The sequence below is a fragment of the Pinus tabuliformis genome, chromosome 4_1 (genome assembly GCF_031772625.1).
Source record: "Pinus tabuliformis cultivar Carrire ecotype Pingquan chromosome 4_1, CPIR1, whole genome shotgun sequence".
Taxonomy (NCBI): domain Eukaryota; kingdom Viridiplantae; phylum Streptophyta; class Pinopsida; order Pinales; family Pinaceae; genus Pinus; species Pinus tabuliformis.
The window spans coordinates 75,908,329-75,929,613 of NC_142303.1; the positions used below are offsets into that span (position 1 = coordinate 75,908,329).

The 21,285-nt window shown below is 36.1% G+C and overlaps 1 protein-coding gene across 1 annotated transcript in view; it reads left to right on the forward strand.

The window, feature by feature from the left end:
* Positions 1-5,156: 5,156 nt before the first annotated feature.
* Positions 5,157-21,285, forward strand: part of LOC149174226 (uncharacterized) — a 35,491-nt gene continuing 19,362 nt past the window's right edge. Inside the window, exons 1-2 of the mRNA XM_089420781.1 lie at positions 5,157-6,211; positions 11,725-12,291. Of these exons, the coding sequence (XP_089276907.1) occupies positions 5,651-6,211; positions 11,725-12,291 (1,128 nt within the window). The 5' untranslated portion in view covers positions 5,157-5,650. The remainder of the gene's footprint in view (positions 6,212-11,724; positions 12,292-21,285) is intronic.

Genomic DNA, 21,285 nt, shown 5'->3' on the forward strand with positions numbered 1-21,285 from the left:
TATTGATACTTGTGTTTCATTTGAGCATTTGGTAGATAACCGTATGCAGGGAAAAGCAAAATCAGTTTGCTGATGCTAGGGACCATCTTACCATGGATGTCTATGATGAGACCTTGTATGGAGAAGCAAGGATTGTTGATTGTTGCAGGACTTGTTGGGGTTGTTTTTTGACCTTATGATAGAAGGTACAAAGGCCCGTGACAAGGGAGGAACATGATGATCGTTGTGGAGGAATGGGTCATGCTTTAGCCACATGGAGAATTGGCTAAGTGCCCGGCATGACTCATGGACAGATTGGAGGGCACACACTTGAGGTACGATGATGCTTGGGTGGACTTCTCATGGCCGAGACCAAGAGATAGTCTTGGTGGAACCTTTAGTGGGGGAGCTATGATGGAAGGGACTTGTGATGATGATGATATGGTTGGGTGACCGAGTTCACTAGACCGAAGATTGCAGACTTGGATGAGGATGATCGATTGTTGTGATGAGTCTACTTGGTTGGACTACATGGGAAACTTAGTCATGGACATCAGGTTGGAGACATGGAGCATGGCAGTCTTATGCAGGGACATTGTGCAGGAGCACTTGTAGAGGTGTCACTTATGGACATCCAATGAGGAGTGCCAAGGCAGGGATGTTGTGCAGGTGGATTTGCTGATGTGACATGGAGACTTATTACTTATGAGCCAATGGAGAGATTGTGCACTCTTGTACAACAAGGCCATGGACTTGGATGGAGTTGTGAGCAGACTATGGAGCATTCCTACTACATGGAGAGCTGAGGCATCTTGCGGAGACCTTTGGGCCGAGCCTTGTATGCTTGCTGAGGTGTTGGTTGGGGATGGTTTATGGAGCTCATGATGACATGAGATTGTTGTGACTTTGGAGTGATGGAATTACAACGATGATGATGCCTTGGTGACTACACTTGGGCATGGGTTGAGCTGAGACTCAACTACCTTTGGCACATGGGAGCTGATTGATCTATGATCATGGGCAGCACATGGATAGATGAGATAGGTGCATACTTGTTTCTATGGCAGACTTGAGGAATGGCACATTACAGATATGATGGAGGTTGCTTCATGGACCTGGATGTGGCATATCGAGAGTCGGAGTTTGATGAGATGGTCTCTTCATATGGAGGAGATACACATATGGATGATGTTGGGATAGATGTGGCTGATTTCATGTAGCACATTGACACCAAACATCATGGACAACATGTTGCAGATGAGATGATGACTACTTCATGGACATGAGCATGACTTACACTTGTATGGAGATGGATTCTTGATCGGGTTGAGGATGTGACAGGATGTTTTGAGAAACAACTGATGGTGGCATGAGGATGTGCATTCTCATGGTTTGAGCGTGACAATTGGATTAGCTACCCAACTAGTTCAGACATGGGGGCCGACATGTACAAAGATATGTTAGCATTGGGTTGGAGTATCATGGCAGCAGTTCACATGAGGATGACACATGATGAGGTCGACACGGGATGTTGCAGTGGGCATGTAGCTTGAGATGGAGGGACCAGCCTTCCATGGCGGAGAGCAGCTTGTGGAGATTGTGACAGGGTGATCGATGGTCATGGATTGAGGTGATCTCTGATATATGACATACCGATGAGGTGTATACCTTGGTATGGTGATCTTGGTGACAGATGGTTGCCGAGGCGAGACATGGTGGAGACAATGGTTCTACATATGTTGCAGTGATGGTTGCAATATGTGGAGGAGTTGACATCATGGATATTGATGATCTTGGTGGGTGGCTACCAGGATGATATGTTGTCGAGGACAGCAACGATTTCAGGTGGAGGAGGATGTAACGTCCTGTGGATGTGCGACGCGTTTGGGCGTCGGGCGAGCCGGGCGCGCGTGCGGGCGAGAGGCGAGTTGTGCCGCACGACGGTTGTGCGACGGAGGCGTGACACGGGTGCGACAGACTTGCGACAATACTTGCGACGATATGCGATACAAATGAAAGTGCGATGGAGTTTATACCCGGTTGGAGCGTTTGGCGATATACTTGAGGCCGAATTACGATGGAGGGCGGGCTGACTCATGTGTTGGGCGTTGAACGATGGCTAAGGGGTGTGCACACGAAGGTTAGGTGGTCGGTTGGGCAAGCCCCACCCACACATTGCGATGGCTATATATGAGTGCGTTTTGGAGAGCATTCGATCATCACTTCACACAAGTAGTGCGCAGTTCAAGTGCACAGAAACAAGAGGAGGTGAGGCGCATATCTCATGCGCTAAGTCTTGGTTTAGCCGCACGGTGGAACGCACTTAGAGTTGGGTGAAGGCGTTGGGCAAGGTGTGCCCGTTGGTCGGTTGAGGCGTGCACGGTGAACGTGTAGCGCCCGTTTGTGCCAAGTCTTGGCGTGGGTGTCTTGGTGGCTTGGGTGAGCGCCCGCCCATCGTGCAAGTGTGCACGAAGTCTTGTTGGTGTGTTGGGTTGTGAACGAAAGTGTGTCTCAGGTGGAGGCGCTTGTGTGTGGCGACTTGGAGGCGCGCCCAAGTTGGGCAAACGACACGATTGTGCGACGAGGTGAACAAAGGGTTGGAGAGTCGTGCGGCGACCATGTGGAGGCGCCGACGAGCTGGGCAACCGAGTTTGCTGAAGTTGTGAAAATTTGGCTAAGTGTAAATTTGGGGTTTCCCAAGATTTAACTTGTACATTGTAAAAGTGAAGATTGTATAATATATTGATTCGGGCAGACTCATAATGCAGGGAGTTGCCCCTCCCTTTATACTGTTGTGCATTTCTATTGTATAATGCTGTTGATAATGAATGTGTATGGGTATTCATTGGTATAAAGGAACACATTAATAATACTTGGTTGTGAAACACAAACTAAGTAGGATAAGTGGAATGTTAGGCGTAGTCCACGAACATAAGTATTGGTGAAAAGAAAGTGTTCGGTGGTGCCGCACCTCGCTATAAGCGGTTGAAAGACTACTGCAGGTGTAGGGGCGTGACAAGGAGTGTCTTAACAGTGCACCCATTCACTGTCAATCCAAAGCCTCATACGCAATATAATACCTTATTCATTAGTAAATATATTAATAAAATATCTCACAACATATTATTTAATTAGTTAGTAAAATAATTAATTAAATTAAATTATATTAATTAATATAATAAAATTAATGTTTAAGTTAATAAAATTAATTGTATGTGAACATAATATATATATATATATAGAGAGAGAGAGAGATCTAAGAACTATAAAATTACAAAGAAAAGACTATAAATATCAATATAAGTAGTTTAATATCATTAATATTCTTTTTATGAAAGTGATCATATTAATACTGATTCTATTGATGATGATGATGATGGTGGTTAACGTCCATTGAGACCAAACTTTGGTCTATAGGACCTAAAGAAACGAATTATTTAGTTAGATTTAAGATTTTATTCCTATGCTCAAAAAGCTTAGAGAGAAGCCTCTCGAATTCACTGTAATTTTGACAACGTAAAAAACTAGGAAAGTCAGTGTTGCAACAAAAATTTTGAAACTAAAATCTAATGTAGTTGTACACAAGACATTTTAAAAAAATTTAAAATTTGAAACTAAAATCTAATGTAGTTGTACACAAGACATTTAAAAAAAATTTAAATATTAAATATTTTTAATTTAATATTAAAAATAAAATAACAAAATTTAAAACTTAGAAAACACGTTAGAGTAATTCTCTTTTTCAAATCAATAATTATAAAATCTTATTTTTATTAATACCTTATAAATAATAAAATTATTATTTATAATTAAAAAATAACACCAGCTATAAATATATTGATAAAATAAATTTTCTTATATAATTTCTACTATTTTTTTAATACAATAAACTTATTTATTTATTTATTTCATCAAATCCAAGATCTGTACCAAAAAGTGAAGGCACTCCAAACTTATATGTTTCCAAGGTAGAAACGACAATGCAAACCCTCGAAATTTGTAATATGTTTACATAAGCATAATATGGAAGCATACGCGATGAAAGTAAATACAGTACCTAAACTGTTTTCAAAATTGAATTCGTTATGGCTTGTGGTATGTTCATTCAATGGTGAGGATGGTGGCTTGTTGTACCATCAATAATTTATGGGTTTTTCTTTTTAGGAGTGGGGAGTTCTTAAGATTGGATAAGCATATGTGGGGTTTCTACATTTTTATTTTTTATATTTATTTTTTTTTTTTCAAAAATTTAGATTTTTTTTGTAAATTTAAAATATGATAAAAGGTGGGAGATGTTATTTTTCTTTGTGTATTAAATTTATATTAAAAAAATGGTTTGAATTTTTTTTCAAAAATTTTAATGAATAAACTTTGAGGCATGGTAGGGAAGGGTTGATGCATATTATTTTGCGGAAGATTTTATATTTTTTTTTCAAAAAATAACCTTTTTTAATATGTTAAATTTTACCATTTTTAAACTTAAGAATTTTTTAATATCTTTTTTTTGATGATGATGATGATGATGGTTAACAGACCAAACATTGGTCTATGAATATAAATTATATGGTTCTAAAATTGAAAATATAAAAAAATTCACTCCTTCGCTTAATGATATGATTTTAATATTAAAAATATAAATTAAAAATTATCACTATTTTTAGGAAAAAAAATTATTTTTAAATTTTGTTTCATGAAAAAATAAAATTTTATAAACTTGAAAACATTAATTAAATTTTATAAAATATAAAATATAAAAAAATCATTTACCTTATCTTTAAAATAAAATTTCAATAATTAAAAATAATTCTATTATAGAAAAATTTAATGAGTAAAAACTTGACATCAACCTATAAAAACTTAAAAAGTCCGTGCTCCCTAAGACTTATCGCATATTCCCATAAATACCCATGAGACTTCCATTAGGGTTTATATCCCCATGAATTTTAAAATGATAAAACTAAGAATGAATGTTTCATTGACTTCAATTATCCATCGAGGGTTTATATCCATGAATTTTAAAAGGATAAAACTAAGAATGCATCCTTTATTGAATAAATGTCTGAAGCCCTCCACTTTTTGCGTGGATACCAATGATTTCATGTCACTTCCAAAAAGGACGGCCATATGGCATGAATTTCAAAATGAAATGATGGGTACAAATGTCTGGTGGAATATACCTATAACCTTTAAACCCAACTCTAAGGTAAAACAATGGAATCCAGATAAGTTCACACCTGGTTGGAATGATCAACAACATTATTTTAATGTCTTTTTGGAAGTACATTGCTTTTTGGCCGGCCAGGTATTTTAAAGTTCACTGGGCGGTTCAAAGTTGAACCAGTGCCGGGCATTGATTGATTGAAAACCAGAGATTTGAGGACTGCGCGAACCGAGTTGTCGGAAAAAAAAAACCGAGAAACAACCAATCCAACGCTTCATGGGGGCCCAGATCTGAATGTGGGGCGGCCCATCTTTGACTTATAGATACAACGACCGGTGCCCCTTGTGTTTGCAGATCGGTTGGTCATGTTTTCTTGCTAGATGTGGTAGGAAATCTGCAGAACCAGGGGCTTTTTGATGGAAAATCTGCTGAACCGGGGGATTTTTGGTGGATAAACTAAGCGGCAATTGCCATTGCAATTGATAGAAGGAAAATTAGTTGAAGTTAACGATGAAGGCGAGGGGAGATGCAGTGGCAGAGGAAAAAGGGCTTATGGGGATTCGATCACAGTATTCCTGCAAGCGAGAATGGCCTGTGAAAGTGGTGAAAATTTTAGCATATCTAATCCTCTCAGGTTCCTTGATCGTCTTTGGCATCGTCGCAGGCTTCACCATAACGCATTATTTGAATAACCAGACAGTGTTTTTCCCCGTGGGAGAAACTTTGCTGTCACCTCAAACATTGTCAGAGGGAGTCGGTTGTAGTAGGAAAGAGGACTCGGCCAGATTCGAACACTGGATCAAGCCTCAGACTCTGATGCACAACATGAGCGACGAGGAGCTTCTGTGGAGGGCGTCCATGGTGCCACTTAGGAGAATTTACTCCTTTGAGAGGGTGCCCAAGATCGCCTTTATGTTTTTGACCAAGGGGCCGTTGCCCCTTATTCCCATGTGGGAGAGATTCTTTCGGGGCCATGAAGGGTTTTATTCTATCTATGTGCACCCTACGCCCTCTTTCAAGCTGAATGTCAACAACACTTCTCCTTTCTATCGTCGCGAGATTCCCAGCCAGGTAAATCTTCCACCCATTTTACAGTTCATTCTAATGTTTTGATATGTGGGTTGCATTTTTTCTTTAAATTCTGAAAGCGGGCTGACCATCAACAGTTTCTTTCCTTTTCTTTCTCCATAGAACAGAATGTATGAGCGATTCCATGAGTGTTTTTCGCAATATCTATTATAGAACAGAAGATTCCATGTGTGTTTTTCGCAATATCTATTATAGAACAGAAGATTCCATGAGTGTTTTTCGCAATATCCATTATATAACAGAACTTATTTGAATTGCCAAGTAGCATTTCTATGTTTTACTATAATTGGATAGGTTCCCACCTCTGAACCATTTTTTCCGGAATCTAAACTTTTATGAACAACCCCACTCAAACCCAATCAATCTTTTCAAACATGGTAACTATGGTTAGATGCTTGATCTCAAGGTGCGGATTAATGTCTCGAAAAAAGTGTTCCAATCAATCGGGAAAGTAGAAGAGCAATTGCCCGTCTTCTGTCATTTGCCAACCCTGTTTTTACCTGCAGACCCACTCAAAGTAGTTGATTCTAGCTTTCCCATAAGTAAACTCTGGTTTAGTAAATTTTCCACGGATTCTAATCAATGGATGATATCTTTATGGTGTAATTTTTCCATATTAAAGGGATACAATATGATACTATATTGTAGTAAATAGTTTTCAAGGGTTAATTCAATTGATCAAGGTTTTGTAGTTCAAGTACCTTCTCATTGGGAGGTTATATGGTCAACTCTTCTGAACACCTTTAGGTTTAGGTTCTGATTAGTTGGCCACTCCGAGATGGTAATGATAAAGGAAAAAAAAACAGATTTTTATATTAAAAAAGGGAAAAGTATTCAAAGAGTATTAGTGACAAAGGAAAAAAAAACAGATTTTATATTAAAAAAGGGAAAAGTATTCAAAGAGTATTAGTGACGAGATGACGAAGGCTATATTCTTTTTAATACAACATTGAATTAAATTTTCTATTAGTACACTGATCAGTGCTTAAAGGGGTTGGATTCTATGATGAGGAGTAAAGGGCTTTTCCTTACTGGGAAAAGTTCATTTCATATGATAATTTTTTTTTTGATCCATGGACATATAAGTGGATCAAAATGTGGAAATTTTGATCTACTATTCTAGGTAAACCTGAATTTTTTTCATGATGGCCAAGAATGAAGTAAGACAGTTGGTTCTAGGAGTTCAAGGCTTAGGTGGAGAACCAGACATGCAAGAAGATCAAGGCCTTGGGGTCCGATAATGGTGGTGAGTACATCTCCAATGAATTCAAGGATTTCTACAAGGAGATAGGGATCAAGAGGGAGATGATAGTCTCATGTAACCCTCAACAAAATGGGGTTGCTGAGAGAGAGAATCTGTCTATCATCGATATTGCCAAGGTTATGCTACATGGCTAGAAGCTGCCTATATTTCTTTGGGAAGCGTTGTGTAACAATGTATGATATATGTGTAGAATAGAAGTCCTCATAGGATAATGCGGGACAAGATTCCAGAGGAGGCATTCACTGGGGTGAATCCAAAGATAGGACACTTGAGGATATTTGGTTGTCCAATTTACATCCATGTGCCTATGGAGAAGAAGATGAAGATGAAGATGGAGCCTTCCGGACATAAGGGGATATTCGTGGGATAAAGCAAGACCTAAAAATACTATAGGATGTTCATACCAATGTAGAGGAAGGTAGTTATGAGCAGGGATGTTAAGTTCAATGAGAACTTGGCATCAAGGAAGTCTAGTTGCAACGAGTAGTGACAAATGACGAGAAAAAAGAGACTTCAAAGGGAGAGCAACATGTAGAGATTTCTAGTTCAAAGAGTCAACCTTCATGTGGGGAGGGGTTAGTAGCTCCTTCTAGTTCTGTTAAAAGGCCTAGTGGTTTGAGTAGACATTGAGGGATGCTCAAGAGCAAGTGGAGGCTCCTAGGAGCGCATTCAAGGATAACGTGCCTTCAAAGTAGTTTTTGAATTACATGGCATTGATGAGTAACATCATTGAAGAGGAAATAGACCAGAGGTTTGGAGGAAACCCATGATGAAGGATGACGCATGGAAGAAAACCTCTTCGAGAAATTGTCCAAAGGACCCTTAACCTTATTAATTACTTTAATTAAAAGAATTACTAAAGTAATTGACTTTTAGAAGAAAAAGTGAGTTAATCTAATGAAATGCAAACATTATTTGCACTAGTAAACTGGGTGAATTACAATCATTGCTTATGTTACGATCTAATCTCAACCATTGATCACTTTGGAGATTAGGATTGTGGATTTGGTTTATAACTCAAATTTATAAAAGGAAGACAAGGCTAAGAGAAAAGACACATCTAGTGAGCACAAGACACTGAGAGATAGTGAGATCTCAATGATTGGGTGAAGAAGGAATTTCATCCCAGTGTGGAGAATGCGATGAATGGATCTAGATTAGTTAACAAGATCAAAGGAAAGATATGCCTAGGTTTGATTAGCTGTAATATCTCTAGGTTTTGTTGTATTTGTATTTTTTCTTAGAGGTCCATTTTCCTAGGATGGGAGCCCTTGTATGTTGAAGATTACTTTTAATGAATCAATAGATTTGAAAGATAAAAAATAATGAGTGCATGCATTTGAGATTTGTGTATTATTTTGCTTCTAATGTTATATGTTATTTAATATGAACAATGTTTTTAATTTAATAAATTAGAAATAATAATTATTTTACAGGAAATCTACTAGCTTAATAATTAGCCAATAACTAGAATTAGGGAGAAATTAACAGAATGCAAACTCATCCACATAAATTAAAACATCTAATTTAATAGAGACATTATCTAACTTAATAAAGACATCAAATAAAACACATATAAAACATAACCATAATAGGAAATTGATTATAGAACCTCTTAATGAATTTCAAAACGCTCAATCACCCAATATAACAAACTTAGCTTTCCATAAAAAGTCTCTCTTGTACGCACATAAACAACTTTTAAATTATATATATAAATAAATAAAGTGTAATAAATATTTTAAAATATTTGTTTCCGTGTAGCATATTTTAAACATTTATATATATCAATCTTAATCTTAATAATGCACTCTTTCAATAATAATAAATTCTTTATTTATTTATATTAGTTTTATTTTTCAATTAATTAAATTCTTTATTCTTTTATTGTGATTTTGTTTTTCAACTCAACAATTATTTGTAAAAACTTTAAAAATACTATTTCTATTAATTATTAATTTACCATTTGCTCAATAAAATGATTAATTAATTATTATTTATAATCCAAACAATGACACAAAATAACATTAATTTTTAATTTACACATATTTAAAAATACAATGAACATATATTTCAAATGTCCAAGATATAAATCACAATGAAAACCCTAAAAACTTATAATATTTCCAAGGTAGAAACCACACTGCAAACCCTCAAAACTTGTAATATGTTTCTATAAGCATAATATGGTAGCATAGGCAATGAAAGTAAACACAATAAATAACACATTTTCAAAATTGAATTTGTTAGGGCTTGTGGTGTGTTAATTCAATGGTGAGGATGGTGGCTTGTTATACCATTTAACTGTTTCTAATTAATGGTTGGGGATATTAGATATATTTTTATTAGGAGGGGGAGTTTCTAATTTTGGATAAGGGGTTGTTAGGTATATTTTTTTTTATTAGAAGTGGGGGAGTTTTTAATTTTGAATAAAAGAATGTTAGGTTTATTTTCTATTAGGAGTGGGTTGTTTCTAAATTTTGATTTCTTATTTTATTTTATTTTATAAAGGGGAGTTTCTAATTTTGGATAAGGGATTTGAGATTTTAGGCATATTTTCTATTAGGGGTGGGGAGTTTCTAACTTCATTTTTTATATGGGGAGTTTTTAATTTTAGATAGAGAATGTGGGGATGTTAGACATATTTTCTATTAGGAGTGAGAAGTTTCTAATTTTGAATAAAGGGAGTGAGGAGTTTCTAACTTTGATGCATATTTTCTATTAAGAGTGGAAAGTTTGTAAATTTTGATTTCTCTCCTTTTTTTTTATATATAATATTATAATTTTAAAAATTTGTGTAATTAAAAAAAATGTTTTATAGATTTTAACTATGATAAAAGGTGGGAGATGCTACTTAGTTTATTTATTTAAGTTATTTTAAAGAAAAAAAGTTAAGACATACTTGGAACTTTTAAACATGGCATGGGAGGGGATGATACATAGCACTATTGTTACCTTGAGCATGGGGCCATGAACATTTTGTGAAATTTCATTTTTTTTCTTAATTTTTTTTTTTAAATTATTAATTTTTTAACATTTTGAATTTTACAATGATAAAATTTTGCAAAACAAAATTCCACCCATTATATGGGTGAGATGATGTACATAGTGCCATGCCTATTTGATAAAATTTAATCTTTTTCAAATTTTATGGTCTTTTAATCATTTTATATTTTTTATATTTATATATATATATATATATATATATATATATATTTTTTTTTTTTTTTTTTTTTTTTCAAGATTGGAAACATAAATATTTTTTTCCAGATAATTATGTTAAAATTTTGTTTAGTAAAAAAATTATCTTTTTAATTTTTAAAACTTAAAAAAATTAATTAAACTTAATGAATAAAAAAATGACAACAACCTTTAAAAATAATTAACCATCCTAGCACTTATTCCATATTCCCGTAAATACCCTTGAGACTTTCATTATCCCTCGAGTGTTTCCACATATTTTTTTAAACTTAATGAATAAAAAAATGACAACAACCTTTAAAAATAATTAACCTTCCTAGGACTTATTCCATATTCCCGTAAATACCCTTGAGACTTTCATTATCCCTCGAGTGTTTCCACATATATAACATGAATTTTAAAAGGATAAAACTAAGAATGAATCTTTTATTGAATAAATGTCCGAAGCCCTCTACCTTTTTTGTGTTTACCAATGATGTCATATCACTTTCTAAAAAAGGACGGACCTAGTACAGATGTGGGACAATATTAGCATAATGGATACCCCGGGACCTGCAATCTCAATGCCCATCGCTTCCGGCCATATGACATGAATTTCAAAATAAAATGACGAGGACAACTTTCTAGTGGAATATCCCAGCACTCAGATAATACAATGGAATCGAGATAGACACAGCCCTGGTTGGAATTACCAGGAACATTACTTTAAGGTCTATATGGAAGTACATTGCTTTTTGGCTGGCTAAGTATTTTAAAGTTCACTTGGCGGTTCAAAGTTGAACCAGGGCCGGGCATTGATTGAAAACCAGAGATTGCGGGTTTTCGAGAAACAACCAATCCAACGCTTCATAAGGGCCGAAATTTGGATGTGGGGAAGGTCCATCTCTGACTTATAGATACAACGACCGGCGCCCCGGTTGGTCATCTTTTCTTGCTAAAAGCGGTAAGGAAATCTGCAGAACCAGGGGCTTTTTATGGACAAACTAAGCGGCAAATGCCATTGCAATTGGTAGAAGAAAATTAGTTAAAGTTAACGATGAATGCAAGGGGAAATGCACTGGCAGAAGAAAGAGGGTTTGTGGGGATTCGATCACAGTTACCCAGCAAGCGAGAATGGCATGTGAAGGTGGTGAAAATTCTGACATATCTAGTTCTGGTAGGTACCGGAATCATCTTCGGCGTCGTTGAAACCTTCAACATGACGCACTATTTGAATAACCAGCCAGTGTTTTACCCTGTGGAAGAAGCGTTGCTGTCACCTCAAACATCGTCAGAAGGAGTCGGTTGTAGTAGCAAAGAGGATCCGGCGAGACTCGAACAAAGGATCAGGCCTCCGACTCTGATGCATAACATGACCGACGGGGAGCTTCTCTGGAGGGCGTCCATGGTGCCACTTAGGAGAAATTACTCCTTTGAGAGGCTGCCCAAAATTGCCTTTATGTTTTTGACCAGGGGGCCATTGCCCCTTCTTCCCATGTGGGAGAGATTCTTTCGGGGCCATGAAGGGTTGTATTCTATCTATGTCCACTCGCTGCCCTCTTTTAGGCTGAATGTCTCAGACACGTCTCCTTTCTATCGTCGTAAGATTCCCAGCCAGGTAAATCTTCGACCCATTTTACAGTTCATTATATTTTATTATTGTTTTGATATGTGGGTTGCATTTTCTTTAATATAATGTATATGAGGTATGATGTGATTTCAGTATTGTTTTTTTTGCATGCGAGCTTTGAGGTTTAATTAGTGGTGTGAGTGTGTTATTTTAGGGTTATTTAAGTAATTAAAATCACTTTGAGATTATACTTGGCTTGGCTGGGGTCATACTATCTTTTAGTATGATTAGATTTGTGATAACAGAGTTTCTAATTGGTAACATCACACGGCCTAGGTCACACTAGCGTTTAGTATGATTAGATTTTTACCTACAAAAATTCAAATTAATAACCTTTACATCACAAAATCCCTTAAGTAAACATTTTATCATACCTCAGCACCATCTATTTAATACCATCCTCTATCTATTTGACACCAATCAAATGGTTACATGTATTTAACACCAATCAAATGGTTACATGTTTGATATCAAGGTGTGGATTGTTGTCCAAAAAAATAATGTTTTAATAAATCCTATGCCATTATGGTTGATAGTTGGGTAATCGGGAGAAGTTGCCCGTCATCTGTCATTTGTTAACACTGTTTTTAGTTGCGTACACTTAAAGTAGTTGATTCTAGATTACTCATTTCTCATGAGTAATCTCTGGTTTACTCAGTGTTCCAAGGATTCGAACCAACGGATATCTTTATGGTGTAAATTTCCATGGACACTCTGTTATACCAAACACACGGATTATAGTAACCAGGAAAAAAAACATTAACGAAGTAAAGATCAACACTGGGGTTTCTTATATTTCTAAGATTGGAATGAGTATGGACACTATGTTATACCAAACACACGGATTATAGTAACCAGGAAAAAACATCAACAAAGTAAAGATCAACGCTTGGGTTTCTTGTATTTCTAAGATTTGAAGGAGTATGAGATTTCCTTTGCTAAAAAAGAAAAGTATTCAGAGTTATTGATGCATAACAAATTGGATGAATATGAGTGAAAGTAGATTCCTTTTAATACAATTGTGAATTATAATTTTTTATAATATAGTGATTAGTGCTTAAAGTGGTTGGATTTTATGGTGAAGAGTAAAGAATTTTTTACTATTAGGTAAGGTTTAATTTATTTAAGAGAATTTTTCTTGATCGTGTATCAAAATATAAAAATTTTAAGAAACTATTGCTTCATACAAATTCAAAAATTTCACCAAAAATCAGTGTGAATGTACATTTATATATAAATAATATGTAAGAATCACTCCTAACCAAAATTAGTTATAGGCAGGAATCACTCCCAACCAAAACTAGTCACTCCATCAAAGATCCACAACTAGTTGGTATACACGTGAACAAGTTCTTTGGCACTTACATTTGAATCACACAATTGCAAAAGATAAAACAAGATAGTCTTCTACTATCTTGTTCCCATCTAACACTCCAAGTAGTCCTAGTGTTTCATTGCCACAAACCTTAGTTGTCTTTTCTTGCAAGAACAAGTGCGGTCTTTTCCTCCTTAAAGTTTCTCTAAACCCTAGCTCTTCTTGTCTTATTAGGGTAAAACCTAACCCTAATGCCTTCCTTACCTCAAAGCACCTTAACGTTTCTCCTAAACCCTAGCTCTTCTTGTCTTATTAGGGTAAAACCTAACCCTAATGCCTTCCTTACATCAAAGCAAGAACTCTAGTGCACTAGAAGACAGTGAAAATTACAATGAAGAAGAATTAACTATAAAAGATCAAGTTTATTCAAGTACAAATACCAGGAAATGAGTAAGTAGCAATGACCAGGGCTTTCTCCTTTATATAAAGGTAAGAGAGGCCAACAATAGAATAGAATAGTGGATTGATGCCTGGTGCACTAGATAAGAGTGCAAATAATAATGAAGAAGAATTAACTATGAAATATTAAGTTCATTCAAGTACAAATAGTAGGCAATAGGTAAGTAGCAAGGACAAAAGCTTTCTCCTTTCTTTATATAGAGGTAAGGGAGGCCACCAATAGAATAGTGGATTTGATTAATATCAAAGTACCTTAACCAACCTAACTAATCACTATTTAGGTCCACATGTGGACTATTCCTAGTCTAAGTTATCACATGTTAAGCTCTAAGGTAATTATGTCCATCAAACAATGGTCCCAACATTGGTGCTTCATAAGACCAAGGTCCAATGTTGTCCTTCAAATGTATGCAAGGTTCCAACCACTACCTCCGAAGGCATGTGCTGCGTCTAGTCCACCACACCTCCATGAATAGTCCTAGCCAAGCATAATCCACATGTAAATAATCAAGTGGTCCCATGCTACCTAGGGTTAAGTACAATGCACTTGGATGCCCCAATGCTCCTCTTCTCAAACCGGTTCACCTTGTAAGCAAGTAACCAAGCCTTCCATATATGCCTCATGAAGAATGTTGCTATGCCAAGTAGGATACCAACCTCTTAAGGAAGTGTGCCACATAAGTGTCAAGTCCAGGTCTAGCAATCCAAAAGTAATATATCTCTAATGAGTTTGTCCACTAAAATACGAGCAAGGACAGGGACCACACCATGCAATCCACATCACATGAAGTATTACCATCATGGTGTAAACACCTTCAAAGTAGCCCTAAAATCCAACACTCTTTCTTTATGAGGAAATTGTTTTCACCATTATTGGTCTTCTCCCTCGGCATCTCAACTAAACTTGTTGTCTACAAATATGAATTTATCATAGTCTAAAAACTTGTCACTGACTCCTCAAAAGGAACTATCACCCAAACGTCATTTTCCTCCGTCAGGGTATCACATTTCAGTTCGTCAAAACAACTAGAAAGCTCACAAATGAAATTACTTATTGCAATATTGTTATCATATCTCCTAGGAGGTATACTAGCCGTCATCGAAGATTTGGGTGCTCCCACATTCTCCTCTTACCTTTGGCAATTGAAGCAAAATTCTCAACAAGGTTTAAACTCTCTATTTCTAAAAGAATCCTTTGGTAATTGGTGCAAGAATCTCATCAACATTAACTCTCTCTATCCAACAACCATGCCTTGGTAGTCTTCAATATCCACATCCATTGTAAGCTTAGAATTGATCACTATTCCACAATAAGTTTTGAACCTATCTTCATGGCTTTGATACCATGTGGAAAATTTGAGAAATCATTGCTTGATACAAATTCAAAATTTCACTTCAAACATAAGGTTCCACAAATCTATTTCTTGTGAACTTTCAGTCTTCATGATGAATCTGAAATATGTATTACAATAGTATACATTTCACTTCTATGCAACCAAATACATAAGGCAACAGAAGAAAGTAAACATTGAACAATTTTACTTCAAGGGGAACATGTTTCACGTATAACAATAGATTTGTTACAACCATAAATTTGACCACTTAGCTCCAATATACTTATCAAATCACTCAACAAATTCTAAGGGCCAAGTGTAAGTGTAAGGGCCAAGGCTTTTTCCTTCCTTTATATAGAAGTATGGAGGCCAACAATAGAGTAGTGGATTTGGTCTACATCTTATACCTCGACCAACCTAACTAATCACTAATTAAGTCCACACGTGGAATGCTTCAACTATAAGGTGACACATGTTAAGCTATAAGGTAAACATGTCTATCAAGCAAGGTTCCCAAGGTGAGTGATCCACCATACCAAGGTCTAACACTCTTTTCCATAGGTATCCAACTATTACCTCCCAAGCCATGTGTTTGTTTGTGTCCTCCACACTTCCGTGAATGTTCCTCAACCCAAGTGTCCTCAATTCAAGCACAAGTCTCCATGTAAGTGACCAAATGGTCCTATGCTACCTGCAACTAAACTCCCTCCTCCTAGATGCCCTAATGCTCCTCCTCTCGTATAGGCTCACCTTCTAAGCAAACAACCAAGCCATCCATGTGCACCTCATGAAGAATATCACTGTGGCATGTAGGGTACCAACCTCTAAGTATGCCACATAAGCATCAATCCAAGGTCAAGCAATCTTTGAGTAAGATATCTTCAATGTGTATGTATACTTGGATACAACCAAGGGTAGGCATCACACCATGCACTCCATATCACATGAAGCTTTCCAAGCATGGTGTAAACACATATGAAGTAACCCCAAAAACTAACACAAAGCCCACTCCCATGTCCTTCAATTTTTTAATGTTGAGAGGCAAGCATGGGGGGAGGCCTTTTCAATCGCAATTGAGAAAATGTTTTGGAACTCTCTTAGGGTCTAGGCATTGCCACAAACAATGGAGTAGAAGCCTTCACAATCTTAAAAGGGGTCACACTACTTTTGGAACAAAGTATTCATGATGTAATTGTCATATAGATTCAACGATTGTCATAAGGGTCTTAGTGAGAGGCCAACCCATTAATGAATCAAGGGTGGCTAGAATCTTAAAGCACACCTTAACTTTAACTTGCAAGTTCCAAAATGTGCACTATTGCTAGGTCAATCATGCATTCAAGTTGTAATGCATGAGGAGTTTTGGTTTTGTGTGGTGCAAGGGGGGCTAAAGCAATCCCCCTCCTCTTCCCATGACTCTTGTGTGGAACAAAGTACAACCCTTCATGACCCCAAGTAGTGTCTTTAAGCATTTACAAGGTCATGCTACACTTGGCCACTTGGTTTTCTTAAACCATGTGGAGGATGGCAAGGCTTAACTACCCACATATGATTTCACCTATTAGTTCTGTTCCCTTAAATGGTTGATGCTATATTTGTTAATTGTTCAATCAGTTATCATGTATGTGTTGCATCTAGGCCTACATTTGTGGATAACCTTATCTAGCATTGAAACTTGTGGCAAAGAATGGGATAAATGGTGGTTTAGGGAGATTGTTCCACATCCATCTCTAGTTCTGGAGGGTCAACCAAATTCTGGTATAAGCATTGCTGTAGTGGAGAAGAAAGTTAGTAATGTAGGGGTTGTAGTCATCTGTGACATTTGATTAGCAACAATTCAGTGCCCACCTATGCCACCTTGCCATCTTCTTCATCTAGACTTTTAAAGAATGTGCAAGGAAGAGATCCTTATCACAATGCATAGTCTCTACTGTTGTTGCATCCAAGGTTAATTGTGAGGATAAAAAGGGATTCAACAATGTGAAAAAAAGAAGTGGAGGAGGTGGAGGGCATATCTAAGATATTGACACTACAATTGGGAAAATGGAAAGACATTATTATTTCAAATAACTTAGTTTGGGATATGAACACGGTAGATGTAGAAATTATGGTGTAGATTTGCAATTGCTCAAGAAATATTAATCAAAATCACAAGACACAAACCTACTCTACTTCTTTGTGTAATTCAATTCACAATTTAAAATATCAATCACAAACATGCAATGACAAATAACACACATGCACACAATATTTTTTCAGGGGAAAGCAACTACTAAAAACCCCTATGTCTGCTTGCATTAATATGATGAATAAAGAGTATTACAATTGTTTTGTTCAACTGAGCACAACCTGCAAGTGAATAACTTATCTCTCTGCTCACTGAGAAGCTCTGTCCCAGACTTGGTCAATTTTTGTCTCTGCTTGAGCCCCTATTTCCTTGTGCAATTTCTGAGGAAATTAGGCCCCTATTATTTAGGAATTTCCTCCAAAATTGCAAAATTCCCAAAGTTTATCATCTGACTGCATGCAACACCTGTACACTCAAGATTAATCTACAACTGATGTTACACTGCCTTGGAATATCCACTACAACTGGGGAGCTTGAATTCTCTGCATGCACTAGCTATTTTGGGCTGATTGATCAATTAATTGGATGATCACTGAGTTAGACTGAAGCCTCACTGCACAACTGAATTTCTGCTAGTTCCTCCAACAATTAGAACTAGTTTAATTCAAAACAACTTGAAATCACTGACCTTGATTGTTACAAGTTAGCAATCACACATGCTTAACTGAACTCCAACTCCTCTAACTCGAATTTACTGAGTAAATTGGGTGACACAAGCCATGTCACACAAATTAATTGCATCCAAGTTGTCTGCTAATGTGGAAATTCGAATTTTCTCAATTTGACCAAGGAAAAATCAAATTGAGACTTTTTTGCTGCATTTTTCAACGCCACTAGCTCCACCTTTGAAATTGAAAAAAGGAAAATGATGAGCATTCACATGATCACACAAGGTAAGTAGTTGAAGCTTGCATCTTCACTAGACATTGTCTTTTACTTAGTAAAGCACATAGCGGTCCATGTCAATCTACTCTTAATAATAGCTTTTCAACAAAACTTCGCTGCTCATCTGACTTAGCAGATTACACTGACTCGTGGGGGGCTAATGTAAGCAAAATTAAGAATAAGCACAAGGAGAGAACTTAACATGAAGATTTCATAGCATCAAGTTGAGTGACACCTGAATATATTATTGGATATAGATATGGAGATGGTTGAATTGAATATCTAATTATGATCGTAGTTGCTATGACCGGTAAAATGATCTATTATACAATAAAAATATACATTGAAATGGATTGATTGAATAGAATTTTCCCTTTAGAAATGCTTGCGTGTAAACTTCTGTGGCTCGATATATGTTTGAGTGTATCAACGTTGCTAAATCATAAACCCAACATTTTATATCAGAACAGAGCTATATGGTGGTGATACATGGCAAGTTTGATATGCGAGTTCTATTTTATTTGTGAGATGTAAAACAATGCTATTGAATCCTTGAAGGGTTAATAGACCTATCTCAGAACAAATCCGTCTAAAAAACATTAAATATTGGTGAGTCCAGTGATTAAGAACGAGCGTGCAACTGTTGATTAGTCAAATTACAACTGTTGATTAGTCAAAGTGTGGAGATTATTGATGAAGAAACTCCATTCCCATTAAAAAGAAGGCCAAAGCAATGTCTTGATAGATCTACTCTGAATTGTAAAGCTCCGGTGAAAATACCCTATTCCTAGCGATTTGTCTTATAAGCATGGGATGAAAGAGGCTGTCATGAGAAGGCTTCAGTTTAATGGGGTTAATTACAGAAGGTACCTTCTCTCCTGCTGAATGGTAGCTAGTGGTTATCTGCACGTATCGATCACCAATCCATTCCCTTGCGAGGATTCCGTATATGGCTTTTTTGATTGAGAGACGGGAATCAAAGGATAATTGATTGTAAGGGGGAAAGAAGGATGCCAACAAGAACAAGAGTTCATACACATTGTTAAGAAGATCACACAGACCGAAGCCAGATCTTGGAGGTTGCGCTTGCTGTCATTTTGGATGCATCGAATCACTGTGAAGCATATGCAAATAAATACATGTCGAACTAGATCTAGAGATGAGATGTCAGGTGTAAGCCAGTAATCCATTTTTTCACATGTTCATGAGAGAACTTAAACAACGATCGCTGCTTATTGTGGAGAAGATTTTATTATGTTATAGTTTTATCCATTGGCTGTCTGAAATCGATAGACAAAATTTAGCTGAGGTGTATACACTCTTGCATTTTGACTTGTGTTATTGCTGAAATGCATAGTTAAATCTTCGATGGGTTTGGATGTGCTAAAGTTATTTAGTCATTGAGAGGCGAATCGTCAGAATGCAGTTGTAGCTTTTGTTCTCAACGTCCTTTACAGGTCTCTGGATTTACGAGATGCAATAATCCCCAGTTGACCCTCGGCTTATTGTTACCATTTGGATTGACATAGTTTTGTTTTCCATCATGACTATTCATAATGAAATTGGTGTATCTTAGCCCATTTGATAAACAAGTAAAATATATTTTGCAGTAATGTGTTTGCTAATCATGCCATCAACACCAAACAAAGGCATTCTAGCGAACCTCCAATCTCGTACTTCTTTTGCACAATTCCAATTTCCTTTTAATTTCAATGGCTGCCAAGATCTAGTGAAGACGAGGAATGTGCTATCTTTTTGTCGGATGATTTGGAATTAGAGTGCAGAGGGAAGGACAAATACAAGTGGGCTTGAAAGTTTTCTATAAATGATAACAGTGAATTAAGCATCCTTATAAATATGAGCACATTTTCAGGATATGGTAGAACCGAGAGTAGTTGAACGCAGTGATATTGCCCATTTGGTAGAAGGCAGCGAGCAACCCATAGAAGGAAGGCAGGCAGGATTATGGTTAGAACACAACAAAAGTGAGTAATACTACTTGTCTTCATCTGAGAAAAATAACTTTAAGGGGAAATAATGATATTTGTGGGAATTCGATAAAGAAAGGTTGAACTTTGCAAGATTGAAAGGCAAATTGAGTAAAGATTTAAATTCATGTTGAGTGTTGATTTAAGAGTTAAAAATAAACCTAACTTGATTGAGGAGTTAAAAGTATACATAACTTAATTTAATTTAAGTTTTGTTTTAGTGTGAGTTGAAAGAGCTTGGGCTATGTAATATGCTTTTTTAATTCCCTTGGGTAAAGTAAAAGCCATAATCATAAGTTCCACTTGAGATTAAATTTATTGAATTTAAGAATTTAGTTAAATTCATTAAAGGTTTTTAAGTGAAAATTATTAATATTCAGTTGTAATGGTAAGTTTATTATACAAAGTCCATGATATGATATCTTTATTATTAGTTTTCAAAATAAAGCTAGTAAATTTAGTAAATGCTGGAATGGAAGTCACATTTAAGTGAGTTAAAGTAAAAATTCAAGTCAAAAGTAAGTGATGTAAAATTCTGGTAGTGGTGTATCAACAAGTTTACTAATTTAATGTTATACGTGTCTTGTTGGATGCAAGTGCATCTAAGAAGAAACATTTTTATGTAGGTGTTTTATTAGAAGAGTAAGATGAAGAGTTATGCAAGATAGAAGATGGTATAAGTGCAAAAGAAGAAGATTACTGGAAGCAAGAATTATTGAAGTGATTTAGATGACTTACGCAAAGAAAAAGTAGCAAAAGAAAAAGCATAATGATTTAGATGAATGAAGAAGAACGAAGCAAGAAACTATGTAAATAGTGGAAAATAATTCTATATGCTCAAAACATTTTGAAATGCAAAAGTAATTGAACTGA